At 43.0% G+C, this 18,308-nt stretch overlaps 1 protein-coding gene across 1 annotated transcript in view; it reads left to right on the top strand.

Annotated features, from left to right (window-relative positions):
- Positions 1 to 16,980, top strand: part of NGF (nerve growth factor) — a 47,063-nt gene extending 30,083 nt beyond the window's left edge. Inside the window, exons 2-3 of the mRNA XM_024209234.2 lie at positions 12,591 to 12,729; positions 16,109 to 16,980. Coding sequence (XP_024065002.2) covers positions 16,121 to 16,849 — 729 coding nt within the window. The 5' untranslated portion in view covers positions 12,591 to 12,729; positions 16,109 to 16,120 and the 3' untranslated portion in view covers positions 16,850 to 16,980. The remainder of the gene's footprint in view (positions 1 to 12,590; positions 12,730 to 16,108) is intronic.
- Positions 16,981 to 18,308: the final 1,328 nt, after the last annotated feature.

Here is an 18,308-nt window from a genome sequence, read left to right as displayed (position 1 = left end):
GAGTTTGAACCCACGTTCCTCACATCACAGGTGAGTTCCCAAACCACTGGGTCAAAGGTGGGGGGGGGGTGAGAGGGGCAGCACAAGCTCCTCCTCCTCTGGCCAGTTTGTGAATTTAGCCCTTGAAAATGCTCAGAAACAAACATTTTGTTCGATCCAAAATTGACTTTTTCAATTGAGTGAAAATTCTGAACGTTTCAGATTCTGTTCAGGTCAAACAGTTTTCCTGATTTTTCAGAACTACCACCAAAGCAAAAAGTCAGTTATTTACCCAGCTCCATTTCCCAGTTTTTATTTTATACAACACTTCTGTGTTTCCATGTTACATGCTCCACAAGGTACGACTGATCTCAGGCAGGTAACCGATTTTTTAGAGACCTCCCTATGCACTGTGGTATAAACTGACATCTTTTTTTTTTTTTTACTGCTAACAAAAAGTGAGCATTATAATGCTATTCCTGTGCCTAGAGTGGTAGCTGCATGGCAGCCCTGCACCCTAGCCCTGGATTTGGCAGGGGGCGGTGAATTTCACTTGCCATCCACCCCAAATAGGAAGGCTTCACATTCGTGGCGTGAATTTCACCCTGAACCCTCAGCTGTGATTTTCCAGTCAGTCAGTGCCTGAGGCCTCTGTGTGAGGGTTTAGCCTCTTTCAGTCAGTGCCTTGTGCCAGTGAGTTAGGATTTATGAAACCCAAAAGTCCAATAAAACACTCATCCATAGACCGAAGTCTGCAGTGGAAGATTCCAAGCTAGTCGTCATGTGTCAATCATTAGGTTTAGGTTTGCTTTGTGGCTACTATTTTGATCATTCTACAACTGCATGCTCAGCTAATGCTTTGAAGCCAGAGTTTTGGGCAGCTTCGACCTGATTCACCACTCCATCATACCAGCTTTAAACCTTTTGAGTCCATTGACTTACTGAGAATTAGGGCCCTTGTGTCGAGCCTCCTTCTCCCTCTCATATTTTGTCCTGTCCTTTATCTTCAGAGAAACTTCCCACCAGTCTCATGAGTGACTATTAACTCATTTTTCCTTCACTGTGTTTAAAGGCCCCTTGGAATGACATGACTAACTTTGGTAACATTTGTTCTGTGTAAGCCATTTTGTCTTCGTTATCTACATTAGATAATTTTATATCTGTCAGGTCAACTTTGTGCGCTTTTATCACCCTCCTAACCCTCAGGATTGTCAGTGACAGCTCAGTCCCATTGGAAACCCTTAACTGGGGCAGCATTCTAAAGGCCATGTGTTGTTACTAAAAGGAAACCACAGTTCTCTAGACAGTTGTTGGTGATTAGAAAGCCTCATGAATATGTGCTCTAGATTGGGAGAAACCGTCAAGAGCCCTGATCCCAAAGACACCCATAAATATGAGGGTACTCTCATACATCGGCACATTCTCCCACCAGAATTCCCTAGCCTGCATTTGTGTGAGCCAACAATAGCAGTGAGTGCAATGAGATTGCTAGCATGGTCTTCCTTAACCCCCATGAACCCGACAGCGACCTCACTGATCATCAAACAGCCAGCTGATAGTACCTGTTTGATCATCACTGTCTGGGCTGGATTTGAACCTGAAGTCTAGAAGTAGATCTGCCGCCCGTCCTTCTACAACTGTGCAGAATGATACCGCAGCATAGGAAGGGACATTGCAATGTATTATTCCCAAAAGGTATCACCTTCCCGTGGAAGCACTCGTGGAGCATTACAGCATTGGAGGCATATTGGTAAGAAGGGCTAGAGACAAGTGGTATCCCACAGGCACTGTAATACATGCACTAGATCAGCCATGGCCAAACAGTGGCTTGTGAGCCGCATGTGGCTCTTTGCAGTTAAAGTGCAGCTCATGGAGCCCTTTCTCCCAGCCCCCATTCTCCACCTGCCAGACTGGGTGGGGGGAGCTTGGGGCTTCTGTCCTGTGGAGAGGTGGTGGGACCAGGGGGCTTCTGCCCTGCGGGGAGGTGGTGGGACCAGGGCTGTAGCCTCGAGCCCCAGCATGCGCTGTCCCGCAGGGCAGGTTATGCGTGTCTTGCAGCACTCAAACTTCTGAGGGTTATCATATGCGGCTTGGAGGGTCAGGAAGTATGGCCACCCCTGCACTAGATGGTAACTTGCAGATAACAGTCTAAGAAATGAGCTCATCAGAGTTCTTTTTTATATACTTTGCTTGATCTTACTCACCCAAGGTAAGACCCAGTCATTGTGATGCCGTTCTTAGTCAGCATGGTTCCACGCTTCCCCAGACCTTCTGGCTTTTCAGTGTTTGAAGTTACATTTTATCACTAATTTACACACATTGTTAAAATATTTGTATTGGAGATGAGCTTGTGGGCATCCTCCCCTTATTAACAAAGTCAGAGTCACAAATGAGGAGAATTTCCGAGATGCACATTTCCTAGTGGTTTTCACTGTGTTGGGTAATATTAAGCAAAAATTGGATGACTGTGGAATGTAATGTTACTGGGGTTTTAGTTTTTTATCTGGGAGAGGCCAAACTGCCCTGTTTGAGGATAAGCAAGGAATTTTCCTTTTCTCCTCCAATAGAAATAGTTGACATAAAAGGGGCCTAATTCTGATCTCACTTGCATAGGTGTAAATCAGGAGTAACTCCATTAAAGTCAGTGGAATGATATGGATGTAAAAATGGTATGAAAGCAGGATCAGGCCCAAAAAAGCTTCGTAAACTTGTATCATGGCAACTTAAAATGTTTGCTACCCCCACTCTGTGGCCTGCTCCTGGCTCTAACCAGCTGTGTCACTCTGGAGCCCACTGCCAGAATTACTAGTGACAATCAGATATATATTGTTGGGGTCTGACTGTACCGTGAATGGGTAGTAGGTACCGGGATAGGTCATGGGACAGAGTTGTTCCTCCAGCTCCCTTCAGGCAACAGGTTATTTACAAACCTTGCCTCCATTCACTCACCTCTAACTCCAGCTTGGATCCGCTCTATTCCAACTTTCACCCTCTTCTGTGAAAGGACTCAGGGGCTCTGACAACCTCTTCCCAGTCAAACCTCAGGGCCTACATCCATCCACTCAAATGGCTTCAACTATTATCTCATAGCTGGTCATTCTCAAACCAGCTTTTCTCTCTGGGCTTGTGTCCCTCTGCCCAGTGCTGTCTTCCAGCAAGGTATCTCCCTGGCATCGTCACTTGGATAACTTGCCAATGACTCTAGTTTAATATGGCTAAATTTGAACTCCTTCTTTTTCCTCTTAAACCTTCCCATCTTGTCACTGTTGCTCCCACATCCTCTTGGCTGTTCAAGCTTACATTTGGGGGATCATCTTTGATTCTGCCTTCTTATTCTGCCCAAACATCCAGGCTATGTCCAAATTCTCCATAGCCTATCAAAAATCCATCCCTTCCTCTGTCCTGACAGCTAGGGTGGCTGTCCATGTCCTCCCACCTTGATTACTAAAGCCTCCTCCTCTCCAGTCTCCCCGATGACCATATCAGACCCCACCAGTCCATCAAAATGCAGCTCCCACTTTACCGTTCTGCCTGTTACTCCTACCATGTCAAGCCCTCCCACTCTGAGCCCCAACATGGGCTTCCCATGCTAAACACATTCTCACCGTCAAAGCCCTGCACAGCTCCACTGTGGCCTCCCTCCCGCATCTCATTTATCACTTTCCCCCCCCCGTGGATGCAAGTCACTCTACCCTGCTGGTTCCCTTTTCTCCACACCTATCTCTACTGAGTTACCACCCTCTAGTAATTCTGAGCCTTCCTAAGTGAGTCACTTGTTCGAAGATGCCGAAATGAAGTGATCCACCAACAAGGACAATGAAGACTCACCTCCCAGTTAAACCTCCCTTTGGGGTTCCCAGTGCACCCAGACTTTTGCCTGTCTGCCTTTGTTTGTAAGATGTCTCACTGTGTCAGGTGCAGGGCCAAGAACGGTCAATACTTTACAAGTTATCTGGTAGCAATAATTAGGTGTGCTTCATCACTAGAGAGCAAAGCAATCCCTTTTGCGCGCTGAGGCACAGAGTTCTACTCAAATGCTTTAGGTACGCTATTAGTCATGCAACATCCTGAAAGACTATTACACTCTTATTGGGATGTTGGCTTCATTCTATTTCCTGTAATCAGAACTCATGTTACTGCTTCAGATTATAAACCTAGTAAAGCTTGCCCAGCTGAAATCATTGCAGAGTGGCATTGGAAGACATCCTACCGCAGAGGAAAAAATAAGGCAGCTCTTCCTACAAGCCTTCAGGAAAGGATTGCAGAAGTTTCAGTGAGATCTCTCAGGAGGGTAAAAGGGACAGCCCCATGCACATACAGTGTTCTACATGCCCTCCCCCACCAGGAGAATGAAAAGCAAATGCCAACTCTACTTCTAGCGCTTCTCATATGAGTAAAACAATGAAGAATCAATACCTATGTCTTGTTAACTTGAGATGGGGCAGAACATGAGCAGCAGATATAGTGCTCAGAGCCAGGGTTCACAGTCAGGAGACAAACCAGAGATCAGAACCACAAGTCAGATGCCAAGCCAGGTCAGGGCACCAGGAAGTCAAGCTGGGGGAGCAGACAGCACAAGGTACACAATCCCAACCAGGTAACTGCCAGTTGTTCAGAAAGTTTCCTGTGCCTGTTGCTGGCTTAAGTAAGGGCAGCGGGCCAATCGGCTGTTCTGGGACTCCGCCAATGGGATGTCAGAGGGTGGAGCCTCAAACTGGGGCTGGGCTTCGTGGGTCCTGGGTCAGCAGATATGAGCAAACTGCCAAGTGGAAGGTTGGAGCATGGCTGTACCTGTAAACCCCATGGACCTGGGTTTGAGGCCTGTGGGTTATGACACCAGGTACCCTCTTCATATTTAAACATTGCAAGGAAAATTTCATGCATACATTTACCCAAGTTTTCTTCATCTGGCTCATCCATGTTCACCTGGCAGGACTGGCTAGACTATGGTGGAGTCTCAAACAGGTTGTGGCTCACAACATGGCTACTGTGTCCTCCTCCTCCTCCTCCTCACTGTTCATGGCAGGGGGTCTCTGACTCAGGTTCCTCTGAGGTATCCAGAGGTGTGAGGGGTGCTGGTGGGTTCTTCACCAAGTATGGCATGTAGTTTGTTGTAGAAGCAGCAGTTCTCCAGTGGACCACCAGACATATTGTTGGTCTCCCTGGCCTTGTGATATGCCTGGTGAAGTTCCTTCACTTTCACTTGGCACTACTGCTGCTGATCCCTGTTGTACCCCTTTGCCTGCATCTCCTGCATAATCTCTTCAGATATGTCCATGTTTCTATGGCTGGTCTGTAGCTGTGCTTGCACAGCCTCTTCTTCCCATGGACCCAAGAGATCCAAACCTCCTGTCTGCTCCAAACAGGAGTGTGTCTAGTGCATGGTGCTGGCATGGTAATTTGGGAAGTTGCGCACAACAGAGGTGCGCTGCTAGATGTGCTCGTCAAGATGAGCAATCAGGAAAAGGCATTTCAAAAACACGCAAGAGGGTTTTAAAGTGTGGGGGATGGCTTCTGGTCTCTGTGACCCCTGAACAGTGGAGTTTAAAGTTGTGACCAAAGAGGTCACAGCATTGTGGGACAACTCCTGGAGGATTGTTAGGGTTGACACAGGCTACACACTGTCTACACTTGCACTGCGTCAACATCTGCAGGTCAACCAGGGCTTCATGCCATTCAGGGAGGTGGTTTTACTGTGTTGCTGTAATGGGATACTTCCATTGCCTGGTGACAAATTTGAATATAGATACATGCACAAATAGGTCGACACAAGGCTACTTATGTCCACCTAACTTTGTAGTAGACCAGGCCTTGCTCTTTTACCCCTGCTCTAGGGAGCATGACTAGTGCAGTCCAGGTTTACTTGGTCCTGTATTAGCATAGGGGGCGGGACTCGATAGCTTCTTGAGGGCCCTTCTAGCTCTACATTTCTATGATTTTATGACTCAGCAGTGACTAGGAGTTGGAGAAGTACACTTTACATTTGGAGACATACACATCAGTTAAATTCAAGGCACATCTGAATTTTTCTAATCATTAAGACATGCTTGAACCACTTGTTTTATTTAAGTATTTATTCATTTTTACCCGGCCCAAAAATCTGCCATCCTCCTTAAAGTATTGTTTCAGAAATGACACAAACAGGCATTCCAAATAGTGTCTTGCATAGGACTAGAACATAACCCATGTGCCTAGGTTTATTTTTCTGTAGAATGGAATTTTACAGTTACTTTTGATTGGGATATTAGTTATATTTTCCCTTGTAATGCAGGAGATCTGGTTTTACTGCACAACTGTGATAATGTGCATGCTAGCAGGCTGAATTCTGTTTTCTCTACCAACATATCTGCACCAAAAAAGAGCCCAAGATAAAAATAATGTTCCTTGCTCCTTGTGTTATTCTCACATAGGGCCTGATTCTGCAGCATTTACTCATACTGAGTAACATCACATTAGCAGTCCCAATTAACTTCAATGATGTTTCTCAGCACACATAAAGGTTAGATATTGTATGGTGATGAACAGCTTAAGAGGGCCAAAGGGCCTAAGTGGTCTCCTGTGACCTGATAGTTTTGTTAAGAATTCTCTCCCACCACACACGCAGCTGAATGTTCTGCAAGTCAGTTCCATTTAAATGCCACGCTGCAGTGTTTGAAAAACGTTGCAGTACTAAGAATCAGCGAACATGCCTCAGATGCAAACAAAGCAGGTTCTAACTCTTGAGTCTTATTTTTCCCATAACAAATTAATGTTATGCAGATTTTCCCCTCATTCAGTGAAATGATTACATTCATAAGTGGACTTTGTTAGTATTCAGGGAACCCCAATACGCAGTAAGAATTGGGCAGATAACAGAGCTTACATACAGTATATTGGCTTTGTCATTACTAATCTATCAGCCAACTTCCCTTCCATGGGTCAAAAATAGGATTTAGCATTGAAAGTTACTGGCAACATTAACCATGGCCCGACTGGTACATTATTCCATAATAAAGCTGGTACAATTGGAGCTATGGGTGCTAAACACCTCTGAAAAAGCAAGCCTTTGTCTTCTCTGGACCTTTATTTGCCCCTCTTTAAAAGATTCACTTGCCTCCCAGGTGCACATATGGAAGGTGCAAGATAATTTTTATTATAATCCCATAAAAATGTGGCTTTTGGCTGGTTTCACCAGCAGAAGGTTTTTGCACAACGGTAGACCACACAAAAGCCAACTAATAGAAGGCACCAATCCTATGGTTAATGTGATGGAAATCCATACAGAAGAAATGTGTAGGTGAAAAAACTGAGTAGTTTAGATGTTTCTGAAATCTACTAGCCAGGGCTGGCTCCAGGTGTTTTGCCGCCGACGAAGCAAAACAAAAAACAAAAAAAACGGAGTGCCGCCGCGAAAGCAAAGTGCCGCCCCCAAAGGGCCGGAGTGCCACCCCTTGAATAGTGCCGCCCCAAGCACATGTTTGGAACGCTGGTGTCTAGAGCCGTCCCTGCTAATAGCCTTAGACCAATTCTGTTCAGAGGGCTGTCTCCAGAGGTGTGAACGGTCTGCATCTTCTTAAAACAACATGGGTGAAGAAAGTGATCAGATATTGCTACATAAAAGAAAGAAGGTCTCTTTCAGTTGAGCAAAAAAATATATGTAATCTCCATTCACAAAATAGTGTGAACTGAAGACTCAGGGTGGAAACTGGTCTAATTAGAAGCAGAAGAGAATCACTGGGGCATTTATGGACAGCAAGTCAGAAGGTTCTGCAGAACTTTTGGGAGAATCTCCTCCTTCAGTTCAAACAGCAACCGTCTGCTTTCGCACAGGTATTGCTCCCACCAGTTTAGTACCAGGCCACCAATTATGTGAGTTTTTCATAGGTGTCCTTGTATAAACTCAAGGTTTGCATCTTAGTTTTCAGTTCACACTGAAGAAAATGTAACATAGGAGTATGGCTTTAATTACCGATTGCACAACCAGGTTTTTATATATTTTCCTGATCTTTCATGTCTTGCATTATGGGCTATGACAAAGCAATGAAATCACCTTCTTTACAGAGCTGCATAACTTAAGGGGTGAAACCTCAAAGGAAAAATGGAATATGGCAATCTTTAAGGAAAATCCGTGTAGCAAGAATACATTCCAACCAGACATGATGGGAATTATGAGCTGTTAATACTTACAGCACATTTTAGTCTCTAACAGTCTAATGGAAGGGGTTTTTTGGTCAGAATTCATGTTTTAGCAAGAATTAATTGCTATCAACAGTAAAATCACATAGACAGTTCTGCAAAAGCTAACTGGACTGTGATTTGTATTTGAACGTGTTTGGCTCTGAAGGCATGTCTTCTGCTCCTGTAGTTTCTTGTTCAGGACAGGAGAGGCTTGTTTATAGACATTATCGATAAGAATCTGTGTCCAGATATCTTGTAATAAATGGGAAATGCTATCACAATCCTGCTTTTGCACACTCAGGGTTAACACATTTATTGACTTTGAATATTTTTCAAGCATGCAGCACAACGTTATTTAGCTGATACATTTCATTTATCAGTTAATAAATTGGATTTCGACAATTGGGAGAGCAGCTGGGAAAGTGATGCACATTAAGGCACTAACTGATTCAGTAAGAGAGATTGGAGTGTAACATTTATAATCTAATGATTACAGACGATGGTTACTAAACTGCTGGGTGACTGTAGATTAATACAGAAGGGGAACATGTTGTACAAAGTAGCAGCTAAAACTTCCAGCAGTTTTGGAATTGACATCAAATAACTTCCCCTGGCCTCACAATAAGGCTCGTTTTGGGGTGATGTGTATTAAAGAACGGGCAGATTGTTCTTGCTTTCAAAAAAGTGGGTGACTGAGCTCTATATAATTGAAACAAGGCAATCTGTAGAGAGAGACTGCAATTTCTGCTGGGAATTGAATTGCTGGAATTCACGTTCCTTTGAGTCTAAAATAGCTAAATTGCACTAGGTTAGTGGTGAAGGAGAAAGCGGCTGGTTTCCTTCATTCTATAGGTGTGGGAAAAAAGAATCTGCTCTTAATCCCAGGGATTCTCTTACTCAAAATGATTCAAGTCCCTTGGGAGAGATGAGTACTGTGGAGCGCTTGTTAGCCCCAGAGTGAATTTCCCTGGTGGAAAGTTGTCCTTTGTTCATGATGTCATGGTCAAATGGAACCAGAAATAAGAAACACTAGAAGACTGTGAACTTTTTGAAACATAATTATATGTGTATCAAGTAAATTTAGGATCCCAGGTTTTCATCTCCTCTGACCTTTGCTACTGAGTTAATGAAAGAGCTAGATGAATCCACTTTAAACATAAGCTTAAAAATACCCATGAAATCCAGCCTTCATTATATCCAACCGCTTGGTCGATGTTTTGGCAGTTACCATCAAGCATATATAATATAATTTTGTGATAAAAGCTGAGTTTATAATGTCTGTCGGTTAAAATTATACAGAAAAATACTATGAAATACAACATTAGGATTCTGATAAACACAAAAAAGGAAATTCTAGGAAGGGGAATTCTGATTTGAAGGTGACAAAGCTCCTCTAGCTCCCAGCTTAGCCACAGGAGACCCAAGTATGTATTGCCTGTCATTCCACAGGAAGGCTGAGGTATCACTGGTGCCCTGAGTCAAGATTTTATATTTGTGAAATCATTCAGTGTGCCAGGAAACAATGGTACCAAAGGGCTGGGCTTGTGACAAATAAAACTCCAAATTTTCTCTTTTAGTGGGTTTAAATCAAATATGAATATTATTGGAGTGTTGGTGCACTCTGGATTTCCTAGGAAGAAGAGGTAGATAGTATTGAACTTGCAGTGCTGTATTTTGCGTTAGTAGAGTAATGGATCTCTATAACCATGAACTAGAATTCTTTTAATGTTGCATGAGTAGCTATTGTTTCCTCATTGTAATGGCATTGGAAAAAGGTTTGTCGTTTTCAGAAAGGGTTTGACTTACTATAGATCGAACGAAAGATAAACTTCCTTTTTTATGTATTTATTTCTTGTATTTCTAGCAAAAGTCAGAGCTGCCAATATTTAGTTGCAATTTTCACAGATATTGGTGTTAATTCCATACATTCCTGCAAGAACTTCCACCCCTTTTGTGTGTGTGTGCATGTGCTTAAAGGCTGTCTACTGATTCTTCAGATTATATAGAATAATCCTACACAACAATTTCCTAGACATGTATTGAAATCAATGGATACAGGATTTTTGTATTTTTAGCATAACAAGGAAAAGAAAAGATTTTGGCAATAATGTTAACCACTGGTATTCATCTTGGAGGAGGCACAGGGGCCATTTCATATATTTCGAGTATTGAATAACCTCCATCCGGGCAATGTGTCCTTTTGTTCTTTTTTATTTTCATAAGCAGATCCTGAAGCATGTGCGGTAAGATGTCTATTAGTAGAAGAAAAACGGAGCTGAGTTCCTTTGTTTCCCATGCGGGCAGGGGACTGGACTCGATGACCTCTCGAGGTCCCTTCCAGTCCTAGAATCTATGAATCTATGTGTTGTAGGTTAGGTTTTGCTTTGCCTGCTTACATTGCTTACGATCTCCCAGGTGAAAAGAGAGTCTCCTTCTGTGTTCTTTAATATGGGTCATCATTTCTAGAACCCGATACTTGTTAGCAAACTGTTAATTACATGTTGTTCTGCTTTTTTCTAGTGTGCCTTTATTGTAGGGTGGGCAGCCAGGACTTAACACGTGATACAAAAGAAAAGAGAAGGTTATTTAAATCTAGGTTGATGCCTTTTCCAGTAACCATTTGTCTGAGGTTTTTTTGTTTTGTTTTGTTTTATTTTTTAAGTAGTAAAGTGTTTTGTTTCTCTGTAGAAACTCATGTGAATAGTGTTTTATACATTTATAACATGCAACAGAGGGTCCTGTGGCACCTTTAAGACTAACAGATGTATTGGAGCATAAGCTTTCGTGGGTGAATGCCCAGACACGTGTCTGACGAAGTGGGCATTCACCCACGAATGTTTATGCTCCAATACATCTGTTAGTCTTAAAGGTGCCACAGGACCCTCTGTTGCTTTTTACAGATCCAGACTAACACAGCTACCCCTCTGATACTTGACATTTATAACGTGCTATTTCTTTAACTAGTGCATGAGTAAGAGAAGATCCCGAAAGAAGGAAAACGTATATTTTGCAATTCCATGTAAAATGTTTGTTGCAGTGGCTTAAACTAGCTTTAAAATTAGAAAAAAGACATCTAAACTGACAAGTTCTGAAGAAAGTTTTGCTTCAGTATATCTAACATGAGATTAATCTCTGAGAATTGGATATACAATGGAAACGTGGATAGGTGCTGTCTTCAGCATCATTTGAATGACACTGCATCATTTACTGGATTCAGCCATGATGGTGAATCCGGGAAGCATGGAGTAAAAGAACTTTGAAAAAAACTGCTGAAATGAAACTTTTTCTTGTGGTTAAATAACCAGCCAGTTGGAATTGAGCAGTGTTTTCTTAGGGTGGCAGAACAGTTGGAAAAATTGTTGGATTATTTTTGGCAGTGGCATGTATATTATAACTCTATCATTAGTGTTACTAAACTAACAGGCTACATTGAAAGGGTTATTATTTTACTAGTACATTCTTACCAAAATATAATCTACTCAGTTCTATAGCATGAAGATTTTGTTTTTAGGGTTTGATGTAACTTAACAAATTCATGGAATTGTAATTTGCCTTATTCTGAAATTTTCTCTATAACAAACTCCATACTGTAGACTGTGGACCATAATCTACATGCAGTAATGAATTTGGACATTGGCCACCTCATCTTATCAAAGTGATGCGAGGTCCTTGATCTGTCAAATCAAAAGGCTCCAACAGACCATGATGCTAACCTCGCTGCTCCCAGGTTTAGTTAGTGCAAGCCCCGTGCTAAAAGTGCTTTGGAAATTTTCAATTAAACTATTAAAAAGAAGTAACTTTGCCTTTTGATTTTTTAAGAGCCACACTATCAACCAGATCCCACAACCTCACTTCCTGATGTGCAGCTCCTGTTAATGAAAACTGGGGGCTTGTGCAGGTGCAGCCAAAAGCATAGTTTGACTCCATGGATTTGGCCTGTGAAATTTCAGTTTAAAAATAACTGGATTAAAAAAAAATGCTAAAGTTTCTTTAATGCCTTGGCGCCAGGCGGATGATCCTCTCACTGAGTGCACCCATACTATCGGGGCCTAGTTCTGCCACCTTTACCCACATTGAAACCGAATGGACCACTTGCAGAGTAAGGTCAGATGCAGTCTGAGGGAGGTTGGCACAATCAGCCACCGAATAAATTAAACTGGCCAAAATTTACTTTCCATTGATTTCAGTGGCATTCGTGTGCTTAAAGTTAAGCATGTGCTTTCGTGCTTTGCTGTTCTTCAAGGCCAGTGCCTGCAGAGTCATAGAGTGCTGTGCTTCAGACAACTCCCATGCCATGAAATTAGCAAAAAAAATCATAATTCAAAGAGCCCTGCAAGTGAGCTTCCTGCCTGCCAGGCCTTGCTCCTGTGCTCCTTCTAACAATGGGGAAAGGTTATTTGAAAAGCGTATTTTCTGAATTATTATTGACACAGATACTTTCATTCCTCTAGCAGAACCCAGACTAGGTTGTTCAGAGATTCTTAGCTGTGCAGTCAGACTGGCCTGATGGCATGCTGCATCCAACTTCAGCTCAGAGTCTGGAGGCAATAAAGACCTTGCCTGGGAGCAGCTTTCCGTTCAATACACCCAGAGGTAAGCGCAATAGTAACTGCTATATCAAAACAGACCAAGTCTAATTACACCAGCCTCCTGTCTCCAGCAGTGGCTTGTACCAGCTGCATCAGAGAAGTAGAAGAATAAATAAATAATAATACACTCGATCAACTGTACAACAAGGTGTGGAAAGAGCAGATTTTTTCTTAGCCCAAAGAGTGATCAGTTTATACTCTGAAGCTAGAAGATCAACAGACCCTATCATTTTTATTTTTGCCAGTTTATTTGCACTTAATATTCTTATTTTGTAAGCACCTAATTTGTTCTGACTCTTAGTAAGTGATTTTACTCAACAATATCCTGTAGCAGCAAACTCCCAGGTGAACTAAACAGATCATTAAACATTTTTGATTAGTTGCCTTTTAATTTCATTGAGTCTTTCCTTCTTCTTCTAGCAGATTACATCATTTGTGGGAAATGTTTACTAATTACTGTATTATCATGGAAGCTGAGCCATTCTGAAGTCACATCTGTTATGAAGTACTCTCCATTGCAGTATTTACATTTTTAGAATTGAAAGGTTTGTGATGACCCACATGGCTACATTTGCAAAGAGGTGTCCCTGACAGGGCCGGCTCTACTGTTTTTGCCGCCCCAAGCAGCGCGCCGAATTGCCGCCGCAGACGGCGGGGGCAGTCTGTGTGCCGTTAGGGCGGCACACGCGTTTCCGCAGCGGCAGCAATTTGGCGGCAGCTTCTATGTTCAGCCGGAAGACAGAAGCCGCCGAATTGCCGCTGCGGGCAGCTGAACACAGAAGCTGCCGCCGAATTGCCGCCACCGCGGAAACGCGTGTGCCACCCTAACGGCACACAGACTGCCCCCGCCGTCCGCGGCGGCAATTCGGCGTGCTGCTTGGAGCAGCAAAAACACGCGGACTGCCGCCCCTTGCAGATTGCCTCCCCAAGCACCTGCTTGGAATGCTGGTGCCTGGAGCCGGCCCTGGTCCCTGAATTTCATGCCTAAAGGTTGCAGCTCTGTAAAACCTCTCTGAAGCTCAGATGCACTTGGCATACACTTTACACATTTTCAAAGAGCAGCACTTAAGAGTCAAATATGTACTAAGCATGTGAATGGAAGAACAGAAACAAACAAACCTTGCGGAATGGCCATTTCTGTAAGCCAGCAAATCCATATTTCACGCACTCAAGGTCTCCCTGGGCTTAAAATTTATTTTGCACATACAATTAACTGTGATTGAGGTACACATTGCTTTAATCCTTCATCTTCCATTTCCCATAAACAAATGGAGAGATCCAGTTTTGAAAATGCTTTCTCAAGGTTAAAAAATAACTACCAAAAATCCCAAACAAATAGTTTTGTCCTGGTTAGTCCTACCTCACATCGTGCTGCCAGAGTATTTGCTACAGTGAAGAGAAATATGGAGCAATGCAATTGTAAAGTTGGGGGGTGGGGAGAAAAAAATTGGAGATGGTTTCAATTTTGTGTTAGTAGGTTTAAAGCACAGACTACACTGATGTTAGTAACTGTGTAATAAAAGAGCAGGAGGAAGGGAGATAAATCATTCTTTACGTGTTGCTGCATTTTAGTGAATTCTGAATCACACAAAAGCAGAAAACAGGCTTTTATTGGCATCACTAAGCTCTCTTTCCTATAGAAGGAAAGTATAAACAAAGGGTCTATATGTAAATACATTTGGTTGAGGCTGCTGTGGGGGTGTTTAAACTACGTCTGGATTTTGTTCTGTAGACCTTTTTCAATAACATCTCTGTTGAAAAAAGAAAACTCTAGCGATGTTGTGAACCATCTGACTTTAATTTGAGTTGGAGAACTGGAGGTTACTCGTAGACTCACATGGCTATAGTGCTACTCCCACTTCCAAATTCTATTTCCTTACACAGACGATGCCTGTGTAGCACAAGCCGAATGTGGGAAGAAGGCAGCCTCGGGTCCTACTAAATGAGGTTAGGTTTGGGATGGTGAAGATTTTCACTGCATCAAGACCTGCCTCTCGCTCCAACATTCAGTCTCCACTTAATCCAGTTTGGTCACTGCACTGAGAATTGCTAAAGTGGCTCTTGGCCTCTCTCTCTCCCCTTATTGCAGGGACTTTCGCATCATTACCGTCTTCAGTAACTCCTTCCATTTGGCATCTTCGGCTCGCTTCTTGAATCCATCAGATCATCCAGTCCTGCACAAACTCAGCTGGTTAGTTCTATCCAGCTCTTATCTCAGATAGCAGTTTCCTCATAGGCTCCTGAGTTCTCCATGAGATCCTGGTCTTAGCAAAAGCATAAAAACTTAACAAGTACTCTAGTAATCCTCCCAATTTTAGGCTAGGGAAGGCTGAGCAGAAAGGGAGGGGGAGCTTTAGTAATAAGTGATCCATGTCCAGAAAAATATTAAAACATTCTGGGAAATTAGAGCTAAATTGCAGAGTTTGAATTTTCCCCTGTGAAATCATGTTTGTCCAGTCAGTGCGTGCCTGCCGGACATGCAGTGAAACCCAAGGCCAGCTGAAACATGTCAGGCAAAATGAGACACTGAGACAGGGGAGGAGTCTGGCTTGATAGTTTTTGTTCTGTTTATACCCTGTCTCTTTGCAGGGGAAATTCAATGTCTGCCCTTAAGTGCAATTTCAGATTATGTTTCAAATGTCTCTCTTATTCATAGGATGCCCACTACTGATTCATTACCTAACACACGTCTGTGTTGCCTAATGCAGCTTTCACTGTCACTGGACTTATGGCATAACGTTGTTCTTGAAGAATTTTTAGAAATTGATTTTACATTTTTCCACACCCAAACAGATGTGCATATTCTCCAGTTTCCAGAGCGACAAGCCCTGGCCTTGTTTCTCTATTCAGTGATGTCTGTGGAACTTGAACTTGCTCATGACTGTCCGAAAAAACAGAAGGGTGTTTCTCTACCCATAACTCCCAGTGCTGTGGCCAAAATGGCCCCAGAGTGGCAGTAGCCATTGTCAAAGAGCTTGAGAAAAATATCAATGGAGATAGGTACTCCAGAGAACACCTTCTTATCCTATGGTCTCCACATTAATAACCCCAAACAAGTGCTTCATATATAATGTTCTAATAACAAATACCAAAGGAATTAATTATAATCCAGCCATTATTTCCTTGGATTCCCACTTTATTAAGCACATTAGTGCTGTTTGAATGAGCTTTTCTGGAAGAACATCTGGGACTCACATGAATACCCGATGAGATCTGTAGGATCAGCATTACAGTACTAAATATCCAGCAAATGCATTGTCATTAGCAGCATTAGATCAGTAAATACCCGTCAAGGTCAGAGTGGGCACTTTTCATGTAGCACAAGTGCTTTCGGTTCACGTCCCTGTCACTTGTAGTAACCCTCAGTTTTTGTTTCATTCTAGGTGCATAGCGTAATGTCCATGCTGTACTACACTCTGATTATAGCTTTTTTGCTCGGCATACAGGCAGCACCAAAGTCAGAGGACAATGCCCCATGGGGGTTTCCTGCAGGACCCACCATTCCAAATATCCATCGGACTAAAGCAAATCACGTTGCCAAGGCAGCTCAACACACAGCCAATCATCACCTTGCTGGGAAGGTAGACAGCAGAGAAGCTGGACAGGCAGCAAACATCACTGTGGATCCAAAGCTTTTCAGAAAGAGACGATTCCGGTCCCCTCGGGTTCTGTTCAGCACGCAGCCCCCTCCAGTGTTGGGGGATGGACAGAACATGGAGTATTTGGGCAGTGCAGATTCTCTTAACAGGACTATTCGAACCAAGCGGACTGCTCATCCTGTGCTGCACCGGGGAGAATTCTCAGTTTGTGACAGTGTCAGCATGTGGGTTGGGGACAAAACCACAGCTACTGACATCAAAGGCAAAGAGGTGACAGTGCTGGGAGAGGTGAACATTAACAACAATGTTTTCAAGCAGTACTTTTTCGAAACCAAATGCAGGGACCCTAAGCCAGTCTCCAGTGGGTGTCGGGGAATTGATGCTAAGCACTGGAATTCCTACTGCACCACCACGCACACCTTTGTCAAAGCACTGACAATGGAAGGCAAGCAAGCAGCCTGGAGATTTATCCGAATCGATACTGCATGTGTGTGCGTGCTCAGCCGGAAAACAGTGAGACCTTGAGATGGAACAAACACTCATGCCCACATCCTCCCATCCCCCCTACCTCAGCCTGTAAATTATTTTAAATTATAAGGACTGCATGGTATATTTATAGTTTATACAGTAAAGAAAGAACCTCGCTATTTATTAAACTCTTTTGGAAACTCCTTGTGTGTTGTGCACTTAATTTAATGACGTAACAATTTTTTGGGGAAATGTTCATCTCAGCCTTGTCAGCCACAGAGTTTGGCCATTAGAGTGCTGTTTTCACCAGTTCTGTGAAAAACAAACATTTTGCACTTTTCATCTCCCCCTCCCCCCTCTTTTTCACAAAAAGCCAATTTTCACAGGCAAAACCTGCCCTTTTGGTGTGAAAAATCTGTGGCTTCATAGAATATCAGGGTTGGAAGGGACCTCAGGAGGTCATCTAGTCCAACCCCCTGCTCAAAGCAGAACCAATCCCCAGACAGATTTTTGCCCCCGATCCCTAAATGGCCCCCTCAAAGATTGATCGCACAACCCTGGGTTTAGCAGGGCAATGCTCAAACCACTGAGCTATCCCTCCCCCCGAATGTTATGCCCTTCTCCAACTCATGAAAGTGTGAAGAAAAAAACACAGAAATATTGCTGGTTTTATCCCCATTCTTCTAGTCAGTCATTAGGATCCTATGAATTGTTGGTGCAATGTACAGTAGTTTTATACCACTATGGATATTTCAGAGTAAAATTCTCAGTGTGCCTGAAAAAATTGCCAAATATTTCAATTATGAAAATAACCAGCTCTAAGTTATGTTAGAGAAAAGAAGACTATGACTTCACCCAAGATGCAGATTTTTGTCTGATAATGGTATCATTTATGAGTTGTACTAGACTGATGGGGCTAATGATGTTTTTAATCAGAAATCTCTATTTCCACGGGTGTATAACTTAACTATAGGCATTCACTTAAAGCTAGATCTTGGCGACAGTGCCTTAATGTGGGAGCAAATGTTTTAAGGCAGCTAGAAAAAGATCTTTTGGCCATATTTCAGTAAGAATGGTCCAAAAACAACCCTTCCATTTATGGTTTCTCTGCTCACACTCTCTTGAGAGCACTACGGTTTATAGACCTGGTGTAGCTGCCAGCCTGAGGCCTGTAATGTGTGTTCCAGCCACTGCAATCTGAACAAAATCTACAAACCTTCCCATTGTTTCCTTTGGAAAAGCAGCAGCTCTCCCGCCAATAAACTGTTTCAAAGCAAGTAAATTCCAAGGACTTTTAGTGTGGTGTCTCCCAAGCCCTAGAGGATGAACCCATCTCCCATAGAGGATGAACCCATCTCCCAACATACACCTTCTCCTCCTCACAAATACTGTTATTTTCTCTAAAAAATCTCCCTCGTTGTCACCTGGCCTGTACAAACAGCAAAGAGGGACAGCTTTTCACTCTTCACGCAATTCTTCACTTGCAGAGACATTGATCTTTGCATTGACGGCCGCA

The sequence above is a fragment of the Terrapene carolina genome, unplaced genomic scaffold, assembly GCF_002925995.2.
Source record: "Terrapene carolina triunguis isolate 2854851 unplaced genomic scaffold, T_m_triunguis-2.0 Scaffold926, whole genome shotgun sequence".
NCBI lineage: Eukaryota > Metazoa > Chordata > Testudines > Emydidae > Terrapene > Terrapene triunguis.
Note: the sequence above shows the minus strand (reverse complement) of the source record. Positions and strands in the feature narration are given on the sequence as shown.